General features: G+C 37.8%; 1 protein-coding gene across 3 annotated transcripts; it reads left to right on the top strand.

Annotated features, from left to right (window-relative positions):
- Window positions 1–1,475: 1,475 nt before the first annotated feature.
- LOC103708651 (methionine adenosyltransferase 2 subunit beta) lies at window positions 1,476–6,795 on the top strand. Of its 3 annotated transcripts, none has more exons than XM_017843210.3 (6): window positions 1,476–1,766; window positions 1,880–2,039; window positions 2,785–2,972; window positions 3,524–3,647; window positions 4,492–4,622; window positions 6,007–6,795. In XM_017843210.3, the coding sequence occupies exons 1-6, from the start codon at window positions 1,533–1,535 to the stop codon at window positions 6,079–6,081; spliced, it is 912 nt and encodes a 303-aa protein (XP_017698699.1). In that variant the 5' UTR covers window positions 1,476–1,532; the 3' UTR covers window positions 6,082–6,795. The 3 variants fall into 3 exon arrangements, with proteins under 3 accessions (XP_017698699.1, XP_008791907.1, XP_038971104.1); XM_008793685.4 differs by lacking the exon at window positions 6,007–6,795 and adding an exon at window positions 4,865–5,006 and having other exon boundaries at window positions 1,479–1,766; XM_039115176.1 differs by having other exon boundaries at window positions 1,482–1,766; window positions 4,886–6,643.
- Window positions 6,796–14,330: the final 7,535 nt, after the last annotated feature.

Genomic DNA, 14,330 nt, shown 5'->3' with positions numbered 1-14,330 from the left:
TTTAGATCCAGAGGATCATTTAGGTTGCATCAGAGTGAAGTATGACCTGGCTAAACCTGAAATATTCAGGTTTAGATCGAGGCCGGATAAATTCGGATTTGCAGTTCCTCTCTAACAATTTTTTTATCCTCTCTAATTTTTTTATAACTCAAACATAATATTTGATAATAAACATAAAATTTTATAAACTAAAATATAATAATTGAGTGTCCGACTTTTACTTTTCGATTTTAGACTAAATCAAATGTATTTTACATCGGTGAGTTTGTATCTTAGCTAAGAAATACCTAGATCAAACTTGTTGTCATACCTTTAATTTCACACAATTTCATTAGCCTAGTGATTGGTCCTAACACCCTTGATTCCACTCAACTTCATCAGCCTAGCAATTGGTACAAGAAGAGTTGCAACTTCAGGTGATTGAAGCATGCCGAGAGCTATTTCTAATCTAGCACAATCTTCATATCTCCTAACCATTCCAACCTAACCCAACGTATAGTAGAAGTTTTTCCAACATAAACCCAATCCAACCAAGCCAATATCATCTCAAATTAAATTTGGGCCATGTCCTCAACTGAATTGGACCATATAGCGGAATTTGATTAGGTTGAACACAAAATTCTCACGCAGGTGGAAGGTTTGTAATATTTTCATTGAACGAATCTTTGTTGGACAAGGCCTCATCAATATACGATACCTGTGCACAATCTTTTATCTGGCAGGATTAAAATTATATTACAGAATATATAAAATATTTGAATCGTGACAGACATGTTTGCTTCGATTCAGGTTCAGTCCTCATTGTATCCAACAAACACCGGAAGCCAAATCCAATTCAAGTACACAAATCCTAGAGGGAGGTAGGGCGAGTGGGGCAGGCTTTATTATCAGGAGCTCAGACTCCAGGATGATTGTTGTTGGGGATTACCATTTGTTTGATACCTCGGTGCCAGGGGCGGAGCTGAGAGCGGCCTGAGCGGGATTGTGCTTTGTTCAGCATGCTCTGCAGGGAAGAGAGGTTCTTCTGGAGGGTGATTTTGCGATGGTCATTGGATGGATCCTGTAGGAGTCTGGGGGGGGTAAGTGATTACCATCCGTTGCTGCGAGATATCCGAGCTATGGTCTATGGTAAGATGGTGCTCCAGGCGAAGCACGTGTTTAGAGAGACCAATGGTGCTGGATATTGGGTGGCCTTTTTTGTTGCCGACCACTCGAAGGACCACCTCTGAGTAGGAGAGGCGGAGTTACCCAGTATTCGTGATGTACTATTTTTTGATTTTTTAAATTGTATCCATACGTAATGATACTTTTGTTTTCAGTAATGGAAGAAGAAGAAGTAGAGTACGCAGAACCTCAAAAGAGTGATCAAAATTACCACGATCCAATGGTCGGACCGGACGGCTCGGGGAAGGGTCGAGCCACCCCTTCGGGCCGGAAACTCGTGAGGGGAAATCCCGATTCAGTTCTGTGAAGTAGATCTCATCTTCTTCTTGTCCTGGAGAGAGGAGAGGAGGAGGAGGAGGAGGAGGGAAATGGGGGAGGAGAGGAAGCGAGTGCTGGTGGTGGGAGGAACAGGCTATCTAGGGCAGCACCTCCTAGAAGGGCTCGCCGGGGCAAACGGAGAATCCCGCTGCGACCTGGCCTTCACCCACCACCGTCCGATCCCACCCCAGGAGCTCATCGATGCCGTCTCCCCGGTGCTTCCCTTCCGCGTCGATCTCATCACCGGCGACGGCTTCGACGCCATCACCGCCAAATTTGGCCAGGTCCGAATACCATTCAGATCCTTTATGTTTGGGATCTTCTTCTTCTATTTATATTTTTCCCCACGATTACATTCATAGAAACCAGTGGACAGTGATAGCGATTTTGTTTTCAGCCACATACTGTTGTTAACTGTGCTGCACTCTCTGTTCCCCGTGTTTGTGAGACGGATCCTGTAGCTGCTATGGCTACTAACCTGCCTTCTTCCCTTGTAAACTGGTTATCAAGCTTCAGTAACCAGAAAACTCTTTTGATTCATCTTTCAACTGATCAAGGTAAGCCTATTCTCTGCCAACTTTTATGGAAGATCCACTAGATTCTCGTTTACTGGTATTATAAATACTACTGCGTGCGTGGATTCTTCTTTTTGGTTAAGGAATGGGTCTTCAAGACATGTTGACGCCCATCCTTGTCCTAATTTTATGAATTCTCTTAAACGAGTAGGGATATCAATTTATAAGGATGAATTTTACAATTCTATAGATCAAATTTCAGAGAATCTGCGATCATCGTTTATTCTCTTGTTACTTTTTCATATGCCGATAAAATGAAAACTGTAAAGGTACATTAGCAACCGAACAACATAGTTGGAGACAGATGATTTTTGACATGTTTTACATTTTTTTTTAATTTCATCGATGGAATAAGTTCATCTACAAGGCTTGCTTCTTTTGCAGGTTACCTATGAACTTTTAATGTATCACCTTTTTCTTTAGTTAAATATATTGCGGACTTGTGACTAGCATGGATCGAATTGAGAATGACATGAAATTCCATGCTAAAGGGAAACTCTTTGGTCACATTTGATTGCTATTATTCATTAATCATTGGCTCACTGTTCTCTGAATCTCTGGTATGGTTGTTATTTCATTTAAAATTCACAATAGAATTTGAAGATGAAACCTTGCCTTTCTCTCTTTATTCTGTTTTATTCCTTTTCCACTGTTCCTTTTGATGTCTTTCTTTATGTCATGAAGGGTCACCATACTTGAATCTAACATGACTTTACTAAACTAACAGTTTATGATGGGACGAAATCATTTTACAAAGAAGAAGATGCAACAAATCCTGTAAATATGTATGGGTCATCCAAAGTAGCTGCAGAGCAGTTTATCATGGCAAAGTATCCAAACTATACGATCCTGCGAAGTAGTATAATCTATGGGCCGCAGACAATTTCACCTGTTGCAAAGTCTCTTCCAATCCAGGTAAGCCAGAGATGAGCCCCAAATTTCCTTGTGACCCGTTAACTTTCTCCTATACATGGTCAAATTAACTTGTTTATTAAGGTCGTTGCTGTCTACTTGTTAGAGATTCAATAATCATATTCTACTCTTCGATTTGTAATTCCAACTTTCGTGTAATGATAACTGGATAAGATTCAAAATTATCATTCTAGTACAATGTTTGAACATGAGCACAAGCAGTTGACTTGACCAACATCTTTGGAATGTTGACATATTGTGGGCTTACTGTTTGATCTCTCAAATCTAAGCTTGTATCTGTCTTCCGATCTGCTTGATACTTTCAAGCACTTATATGGGATTTAATTAATTTATTTGTTTAACACACTCTTTTACTATTTACTAGCTTAAGCTTGCCTGCTGGTGAATTACTTATGCAATCATTTATTTTTGAAACCTTTTGACAGTTATTCCTGTACATCTTCAAAGTTCATTGGAAATGTTATGTAATAATAAATGATATTAAATTGCTCTATGGTTATTTTCTAAGCAATCATCTCTGACTTTGGATGCAGTGGATTGATAGCGTTCTTTCACCTGGGCAGGAAGTTGAATTTTTTCACGATGAGTTTCGTTGCCCTGTATATGTTAAAGATATGGTGAATGTTATATTAACTCTGATTAAAAAGTGGATATCAGGTACATGCCTTGATCTAGAAATCTTATCCATCTATGTGTATATCTATACTATTGTATAGTTTACTTCTGCACCTATCTAAAATTTTCCTTTTCTCTACTAATTAGGGAAATGATCTCTCAAGGGATTAATTGAGAAAAGAAAACCTCCTTGTTATCTCCAGATGCCAAATCTATTAATGCAGTAGTTTCAAGCATGCTCTTTGAGAAATGTATGTAACAAGCTGAATAATGTAATATATATAATCATAGATGTGATAGTTATTACATATGGCAATTGATTTTCCACTTAAAACATTAATATTGCCTATAATCTTTTTTTTGGACAATATGGCATGTTTTTTGTTGTTCTACAAAAATCCAAGTTCTTCATTGCATGGACATGGGTGGGCATCCACCATTTTGTTCCCAACCTCAGCTGACGTGCTGCTCCAAAAGCCAGTGACCAAGATAAGGGCCGGACAAATGATGCCCAACAGAAAGAATTGACTTATAAGAGGAAAAAAATACAACCAAAGAAGAAACAAATAAATAATAACCCAGCCTTTAAAGCTTAGAAAACACAGCCTAGATCAAACCACACTTATACTTCATACTGTATCTCCTGAGTCTGCAAATCTCTCTGACCTGCTTGCTTGCCACATCTTTGATCAAGCTTCTTTGTCCTGTCTCAGAATACCATTATATTTTATCTAAGTTTTTCTTTTCTTTCTTTTTGTGTTTTTCCTGTGCAATTGTTTTATTCTAATAATTAGTTGTTTCTTGATAATAAAAAAACCTTTTCCAAAAGGTTAATTTAACATCTGAGTGAATACTGATAATTGCGTCTGTACATACCTCATGTCAGAGGGTAAGCAAATGCAGTTACTTCTAAATGTTGGTGGGCGGGATAGGGTTTCAAGGGTTCAAATGGCTGAGACAGTTGCAACCATCAGAGGATATGATCACTTGCTTATCAAATCAGTATCTGCATCATTGGTATGTCTTTTCAACTCTTGAAGCGCTAGATAAGTTTTGGTTATCAGGCAATTACGGCTACCATGATATTGCAAAGTTTTCTCTCTTGGAGTTATAAGTTCTTGTCTAGATAAATGTACAGATGACAATTAGGAGTTTCTTTGATCTTATATTTTCTCTTTGCACCAATGCTTATCAATGTTCTTTTATATCATTCAATATGTACCATGTTTGTGTTTATGTATTATGTTCTTCTTTTACAGACAGCATCTTTGTCTCTGTAGGCAAACCGTGGAGTTGTCTCCCCAGCAGACATATCCATGGACATCAGCAAATTGATTCAAGTGCTTGGCATTACACCTATTTCATTCCATGATGGAGTCAGATTAACACTTGGTTCTTGACAATTTTGATAAATTAACATGGTTTCCTTTTCTCTTATTTTTGTATGTTGTACTAGATGCCATGTATGCTTATTCCTTTTTCTCCTCTTCATTGACGTTCTTTTTTTTTTGGAACTTGGAAGCAAGATTTAGAGAAAATAATATGGAATTCAGAACAGATTGATGGAGTATTTCGAACTGTACATTTATTATGAACAGAACTGAAAATGAGCATCAATTGTTTATTTCTTGGATCTTTGTTTGGAGCTGATGAGTTATCTAATGAATATCAGAATACAGTGGATGACATATTGCATCAACGGTTATTTTTTAACTTCCTTCTTCTTAGAGCAGAAAAGTAAACACACTAGTTGGTCAAATGTGAAGTTTTTTATTAATGATGGTAGTCTGACAAATTATTCCTGGAAGATGCTAATATGCTGTCTTCTATTTGATCGACAGACCAGAGTCATCAGAAAATTCATCAAAGAATTAGAAGTTATCTAAATTTTTTAGTGGATTTAGACTGCATATGTGGAATTGTTTCTACTAAATGCTGCCCACTTGTGGTAACAGAAAGCCCTCATTTTTCTTTTTTCTTTTTTTGATTCAATAAGATGAGCCAACATTTTTAATGCCTCCATACATTATATGAACTATTTGCATCTTTATATTAAATTCAAAGAATCATATAATCCGAATTCCAGGGAGAACGTATACATCATTTTTGAGAAAATAATAATGCCTTTTCATTCCAATTATTCTGCTTTATGGAATTCCGTACCCTGCTTATTGCTTCTAAGAAAACGGGGTGTGATTTTGTTAGCAAACAGCCTAAGCTGATGGTAACAGAAGCATGTAAAGTATTCATTTTATATACTTGAAAGTGGCATCTGATTGTGCAATACTTATTAACTGTATCTTGATATCCAATTTCTGATGCTAGTTCATATGCTCATGTTTTTGTTTTGCCACTAATTGCACTGTAGTTGCATTTGCTTCACTCTTTTGCTCCGGAGCAGGTGTCCAAACCTCAAATGACTAGTGCTGCCTGCTTGGAACTGCCTTACGAAAGATGCACTGTGCCAGGCTATTGAAAGATGGAGCAAGCAGGAATCCTTAACTATGCCTAGCATTGAAGATCCTGATATCTTGGAGGAAATAAGTAATAAGTGCAATAACTTCTCTCAACTAAAAGTCATGGGTTCCATTGATATGAGATTTGCCTCAAAGATTGCAGGTGTGCCCAAACTCAAGAAGTTTTTAAGTCTGCAGTGCTGTATGGTGACAAAGGAAGCTCTGCTGTTAATCTTAGATGACATGGCACATCTTGAGGCGCTGAACATAGCGCACTGCCTAATCATGGACGGACCCGAACCTCAAGTTTCAGCATGTCTACTGGCACAGATTATCAGAAAGCTAGACCCGACGATCCTTGAGAAGGTTTCACGGTTGCAAGCTTTCTTTCACTGCCCGGACTAGGATACATGCACTGCATGAGAGGAGATCTTTTATAATTTCGCACGTAAGGGGTCATTTCTTGTTTTCGTCCGGTCATTAATAACTTGATTATTTTTAAACTATACTAGATAGAAACAACTCTTGTAAGGAGTCCTATTAAAATCAAGAAATATATGTCTGCCATCCACACTAGAATCACACACGGATGATCGATCATGTTGGCATCATGAGATAACGGTGCGATGATTGGTTCTGGAGGCAAGATGAGGTGAGTGTTTGTGATTTGGTGTATTATGGAAACTTGTTTGATGGACATTGCGCCAGCAAAAGATTTCAAGTATAATTTTCATGTAGTTAGGCCTGACTTCCTTCTCCAGCAGAAGGTTATTATATGAATAAGGTGTTCCTTCTTGAGAAGGCTGGTAATAAAAACCAAAGACATCCCTTCATTAATAGGAGGTTTTCGATGAATAAACCATGCAATGACATTACGTGGTGTAGCAAGTTGTGTGTAAATATTACTGTTCCTTTGCCTGGAAATTGTCTTCTAGCTCGCCACCAGCTCACAGTTCATAATAGCAATCAGTTTTCCATCTGAGACTGACACTTGAGTGACAAAGAACTTGATCATGGATTCGGACATTAGGAATTAAACTTCTGACGAAACACAGAATTGAACATTATAGTAGCATAATAACACAATTTAATTTGATAAACGGATCCAATTTTTGGTCGAAAGTCCGTGCATTCCATGAACTTGATTGCCTTCCACTGTTCCACACCATCAGCACAATTTGCAGACCTTGAGTCGTCTTTCTCCATTGCCAACAACCTTCACACCAACAGAAAGGGGGGAGGTGGTACCTTATCCATATAAATACTATCTAACAGCCATTTCTTGTTTAGAATTTGACATGCTAAAGTTATTATTATCTGTATTTTTTTTTAATTATTTTGTTGGCCTTTTTTACTTAGCAAACAATATGACTATTTTAATATAGCCCATTTTTACTTTAGATTCTTGTAGAGCCTATCAAATTTTCAGATCCAAATTTCTACAGTGTCACTTTAATCTGGCATCAACATTGTCCTTGCTCAGCCATCTTATCCATTCCTACATGATGCTGCATCCAAGGAAAAACAATGCCCTTGTATATGTCGCCATTTATGGGCAAATGAAATGCCTTTGGAATGGTGCTTGATGTCTAGGATTTGGAAGGAGATCCTAAGGGAAGATCAAAGATAGTAGCTCTCTTTTACATATTGTTCTCCTTTCTCTTGGTGCATCATTATTCTCAACAAAAGCCTCCTCATCTGTATTCTGCTCAGGGGCGGATCCATCCACGCAAGACACGCTTGGAAGTCGCTACATCTTCTGTGCCCGAATCCTAAAGCCCTCGGCGAAAAGCATTTTGTCCACAGGTTAGATATTGTTCTTTTCTTAATACTACTTTTTTAATCATATAAATCTCAAAGCTTTGATGAATGGCCAACCCGATCTTAAGCGTGGAGTATCGATATTAGAACTCGTAAGGAAAAAAAATGGATGTATTGATGAAATCAAATATGCAGTATTTATAGAAAAAAGTATTCGATTATTGGAGACTAATTAATATATTTCTAATGCCGAATCAGGATCAACCAGGACAGAAATAAAGCATTAGGTCAAATCCTTCGACTTCCCGAAAAAAAGATAGACGACCTATTATGGAACAATTGAGATCCAATGGCACCGATGGGCCTCAGCTTGATAGATGTTTCATTAATTGATGGCTCGGTACACGACATTTGGTAGCTTTCCGGGGGACCGCACAAACTTTTGGACCTTTCCTGGTTTGGGCATTTTAATCAACCTTCATCTTCATCCCGAGAGATCTGTCGAAACGATGTCATTTTATTTGCTCAGCTTAATTTTTGTTTGTTTTATTTTATGTTATTTTATTCTTTGGTAAGTAGCTCAGAAAAATGTGACTCGTGAACATTGCTCAACAGGTAACGTTGTCCATAATTTCTTTGTATCCTTCTTGATTGCATGCCAACCATGTCATGTCCGACAATAGACGACATTAAAGATGACCCGTCAACTTCTTCTTGGAGCTAGCAATGCTAAACTAGTAAACAATCCACACAGAAATTCTTATAAAATAGGATTTAGCTAGCTCAAAATTTTTGCTAATAGGAGACCCATTAACCAAGCCATGGCTTATTATTATTATTATTATTATTATTATTATTTAACAATGGTGTCTCATATAAAACGTGCATGAGTGCAGCCAACAAAATTAGAAAAAAAAGCCAGCGGAGAAAAGAAGGGACAATCGCTTGGTTCTTCCAAAAAAAACATCCAGAATGATGAGCTACAAAAAAGACTACCCAGTCAACTGCACTGTTCGTCATTCGGTAAAGCTCGAAAAAGAGCCACCTTCTCTTGCTAGTCTTAAAGTATCATAGAGCAACGACTGCTTGTGCCGAGATCGAACCCAAGCTATGGACCTTTAAGCATTACATGATAACATGCTAACCATGCTTCACATCAATCCTTTAAGCATTGCATGATAACATGCTAACCATGCTTCACATCAGTTGTATAGAAATTTGTTTATTTTACGCCAAAAGGCCTTAGGTAGTTGGCTGCCGCTCCTTCCCCTAGGAGAAAAGTATCTAGAATTTGAAGCTTGACGATAGGAGTCCAATTATATCTCTCAAAAATTAAAATATCGGTTTATTTATTTATTTTTTTAACTAATCCACTGCATAGGTTCTTGAAGCCATGTTTGTACGAGCTTAGACATTGGCTGGAAGTATATTTCCTCATCTAATTTGATATATAATTTATGTTCATAGTTAACATATCAATCTAAAATGTTGTATTCCATCTAAGATCAGGTAGCTTAGCCACTGATGATTCCAAATTACAGCGCCTTCTAGCTCTCTAGGTTGTGCGTACGAGAACTGGTAAACGAGTGTGACATTATTGAATGTGATGCAGATTTTTCCGTTGAAAAGTGCACATCGATTAGGTCCCGACTTCCATGAAAAAATGTTAAAGGCTATAGGGGACATAACATGAAACCTACTCAATAATCAACTCACACTATGCAGTACAGTCGATGCCTTAATTGCAATTTGTAATTGCTTCAATAGAATATTGCGTACGTGGTGCATGCATCTATTAAATGAGCGATAGGATAGCTTATAGCGTATGACAAAGTGAACGGGGTTCACCTAATACCATTTAATTAATAGACATTGTTTTACAAGCTGAGGTTAGATGTAATGGCTATGCACGCCAAGGATTCGTAAGTCAAGGAGTTACCTTCCACACCCTTGACTTGATAGGTCGAGAGGGCTTGAAGTCACTTTGATAGCTCTTTTTTTGTTTCTTTAATCTTATAAAAATTACCTTCTTATGATGGGTTCCAATTAACCTATCAAAGCTATTGTTTCGTAATGCTTACGTTTGGCTAGCTCCTGTACCCAAATTCCACTGCCGGCAGTTCATAGTTTCTGATCTACTGCTTGCTTCCTAGCCTGATGGCCAACCTAAGATATCTTGCAGCCTCCATTAATTGATTTGGTGGCCTTTAATACATGCATTAGTTTTTGAATGCAAGTTTCAGTGTGCATTGTTGTTACCTTCACCATTCAAAGTTGGTTTAAGGCAATGGTTTTGGAGACAAATGTAGGTTACTTTCTGTGTATTATATATTTAGGGGACTCTCGAGTGTCGGATATTCCATGATGTCGAGTGAAATCATGCGAGGAGAAATCATGAAAGAGAGATTGTTATAAATATTTAAAAAATTCTCATGCACAAAAATATATCACATAATCTCTCTTTTGACATGATTTAGGAGTGCATGGGGAGCATGAATTTAGGCGTAGAGAATTGGAAGAGTCTAACTTTGAATTGAATATTTCAAATAATGATTTCTAAATCCGATCGGCGAGAAGGAAGATTTCCTTCAACCATCTCAACTCGAATTTCTCGAAAGATAACTAAAAGAAAGAAAAATTTTGAAAGTAGGGCTTTAAGTCTCCATTTTCTTTCATTAATGATTAAAAAATCGAGATACGTAGCCTCTATTTATAATGTGAGGTTTGACCTGACATAATTTGGATCGGATTCTTCTTCCTAAATTTAGTATGACTCTCTTTCCTAAAATAGATATTACTATTATAAATTTTCTAAAAAAAGCTAAAAATTTTGAAAAGCTAGATATTTACTTTTATATCAACTTTTTCTATTGTTGCTCCACCCAATTCTTTTTGAATAGAGAGTTATGCTCAATCAAATTCTTATTCGAAAAGAAAATTTTCGGAAAAATTTTCGGTTTGACCGGTCTGTTTTGGGCTTCGATGGAATTTGGGCTCGATCGCTAGAAGCACCACCTCTAAAAATCTCAAAAAATTGTCCGATTTAAATTTTTTTAATTCCAATCAGACATTGTGTGGCCAAGTTATGAGCTTCAAAAATTTAGCCTACGACCCAGTATTTCGATGTGGTAGATCTTCTTTTCAAACTTTATCTAGTCCTACTCGTAATGGCCAAATTGGTACACATTTGCCTGGAGATCCTTTTGGATTATTTCTCATTCATTTTTTTCCAAAAAAAAAAAAAAAGTTATTTCATATGTCTCTCTTACTGACATATCTCACAAAATCTTCATTCTTTTTTCCATTAAAATATGTATCTCTCTCCCATGTCAAATATGTAGAACCATAGCTATTTTTTAGCTAGTCTCACATGTGGCAAAACTTGAATACGAGTCACATGGTACTATGTACATTTCCTGGTACTAACAATGTAAACAATATCCTCCTTCATCGCCTGGCACTCCAAAGAGTTTTTTTGGACATTTATAGAAGATATTCCCTCCTCTTTGTACTCTTTACTTTCTCATGATCTGACAGAATATACTCACTTTAGAGCTATATAATTTGTCATTTTTATCAAAAAAAAAAAATAAAATGTAAACAATACTTGAAGAGGTTCATCACTGAGCATATATATCATATTGATTAATATGTACACCAAGCCCATAAAAGAGAAATACTAGTAGCCTAGATCAAAGCTTTTACTTGAGTACCAGATTTGCTACCTTTGCTTTCTACCATCCGATCTACCTGTATTTATTACTATAGTTGCTTTCATTGCCTATGGGATGACAGCACACAAGCAATTAAGCAATCCGTAATTAGCCTTGTCCCACAAAGTGATGACCAATTTAATGATTCCCTATACTGACGTTCCTGAGCCAACCACATTGCCCTTCCAGTCCAAACCAAAACACCAAAAATTAAGCTTAGATATTTCTTGATTTGGGATTGTGATAGCCATCCACCATCCATGATTGCTTATGAGTTATGACCTCTCAATCAACCAAATTTGTGAGGTCAACTCAATGCTACCCTTTCAACATGACAACTATTCAAATCACACAAGGCAGCTTGCGAGTGGTCTAATTCTTGAAGAAGACCTCTCTACAAACCACCACCTTTTCTTGGTGAAGCTCAGTACATTAATTGGACTGCCTTGTTATTGAAAATGTTTACAGTTTGCCTCCTAAACTGACTCTTGGTGTGTGGATCAACCCCACGTTCATGTCCAACTATACATGCAGCGATATAAAGTAAATGAGCACACCATAGGTAGATAGATCATTTGCCCAATGAACCAAGTTTGCAAAGGTGCTAAAGACCTGACCTGCAGTTCAAAACAAATCACCAGAGACATCATACGATCATCGGTTGGATCCAGCAGGCCGCCGGGAGGGTCGGCGACTACCACCCGCTGCTGAAGGATATCCGGGTTATGATTTGTGGTAGGATGGGTGTTCAGGCGCAGCATGTATTTCGAAAGGCCAATGGGGCAACCAATTGGGTGACGTCGTTTGTCGCCAGCCATTCAGGAGATCACCTTTGGGTGGGTGAGGCGGAGCTTCCTCGTGTGCTCCGGGATGTACTGCCTTTTGACTTTCTTGGTTGTATCCATACACACTTTGTATGATACTTCCATTTTAGCAAAAAAAAAAAAGAACTCGATAAAGAGCATCCGAGCTATGGTATGTGGCGAGGTGGTCTTTTGGACTATGTATGTCTACAGAGAGGCTAACAGGGTTGCGGACTGGGTGGCCTCGTATGTGGCTAACCACTCCGGAGATATTTTTTGGGTTGGAAAAAGTGAACTGCCTAGTGCGCTCTGAGATATGCTGTATTTTAACTTTTTTGGATACATACGTACTAGATGTGTATGAAGCATCCCTCTCAGCGACAAAAAAGGGCATGGACGATCAATCTTCCATGTTGAGATCATTTTCCAGAGCTGCCTAATTATCCATACTCGTAAAAATTATAATTTATAATAACCAGTAACTTGCGTGTTGCCAACTAGGCAAGAAAGTCAACAATCATCTTGTTATGAAGAGATCTTTCAGCTTATCTTCCCTTGCAAACTGCCCCTGCAAGATTTCCTAATGACAAAAGTCACAAAACCAACCGTTGTAACGCATGAGAGAGAGAAAGAGAGGGCAATTTAAGAACTCCGAAAGGGTAGATTGATAGAAAACTTATGTCTCTTTCTCACCATTTAGAGATGGTCCCATGTCAATACAATCCCTACCGTCCTACATTTCTACTAATTAACTCTCAATCCAACCTTACTTTCTCTCTCTTCTCAATCTTCATTCTCTTTCTTATACTTCTCTTTCTCCAACACCATGAAGCTTAAGAAGTTCCATCTGCCATCCATGTCTCTCTTCCTCCTTATATTACTTGTGGCGGGCCAAGTATCTAATTTCAGCCATGGCATCAGAATTACGCAAAAGGAGGCGGACAAGAGTTGGCAAGGTGAGCACTCATCATCCACTGGCTATTTCTCCAGGATTTCTCCTTCGCGGGCGATCAATTACGATGGCGATGACTTTAGTCCCATCCATGGAGCGTCTGATAGAGCGGTACCGCAAGGTCCAAACCCGCTTCACAACTGATGATTAAGATTCATAGAAGCCTTCACAACTGATGATTAAGATTCATAGAAGCCTTCTGTTAAGAGTTTCCGCAACTGTACTTGATTGCAGTGTTTCTTCTACTTTTGGCCATAGAAGATGTATATTTTCTTTTCATCCTCTGTGTGGAACTGAAAAAAAAAATGAAGTCATGCTTGATTCAGAGAATTAACAAACGAAGAAAAGATAAAGGTCTAATAATACCTAAGCTATGGAACTAACTATAATTTTTCTTGTATGAGCTTTGATTGCGAGGTGGGAACTGAGATAAGAGTTGCTTCTACTTCATCTCCCCCCCCCCTTCCAAAAAGTCCATAGAAGGAATTGAATTTTAACATTTTTGTTTAATTATGCATATGATGATAAGATTGATTGAAATAATTGGCACAGAATCCAAGTACCTCAGACTCGTGACTGCTTCCTTCTTCTTACATCAGATTAAATCTATCGGCTTCCTGATTAGTTTCTTTTAGAAGGATGATGAGGTGACGGAAAGCTTTCTTGGATTGCTGAGTTAGCAAATAAGAATAACGTAATCAGACTTTTCTGTTCATGTTTTTTTACCATAAGTACATGATCTGCAGTCGTCAGCAATATGAAATACCAAGAGATTATTAAGTGGCTAATGTCCAATAGCTGTGTACCAAGATTTCCACATAAATCGTCAATCGTGCGTAATTAATTAGGTGAAAGCTGAGGTAGATGAATCAATTATTTGTTGCATGAATGCAGAAGCCCAGCATATGGGTACATGTGAGTGTGTACATATATATACACACATTTTTGAGGAAATTTTCTAGCAAATAGCATTAGCTAATAGTCATGGAAGCAGAGGTTGATAGATCAGTTATATCATCAAATATATTCAGAAATCCAGC

This window comes from Phoenix dactylifera, chromosome 17 (genome assembly GCF_009389715.1).
Source record: "Phoenix dactylifera cultivar Barhee BC4 chromosome 17, palm_55x_up_171113_PBpolish2nd_filt_p, whole genome shotgun sequence".
Lineage (NCBI taxonomy): Eukaryota > Viridiplantae > Streptophyta > Magnoliopsida > Arecales > Arecaceae > Phoenix > Phoenix dactylifera.
This window is presented reverse-complemented; position numbering and strand designations above follow the sequence as displayed.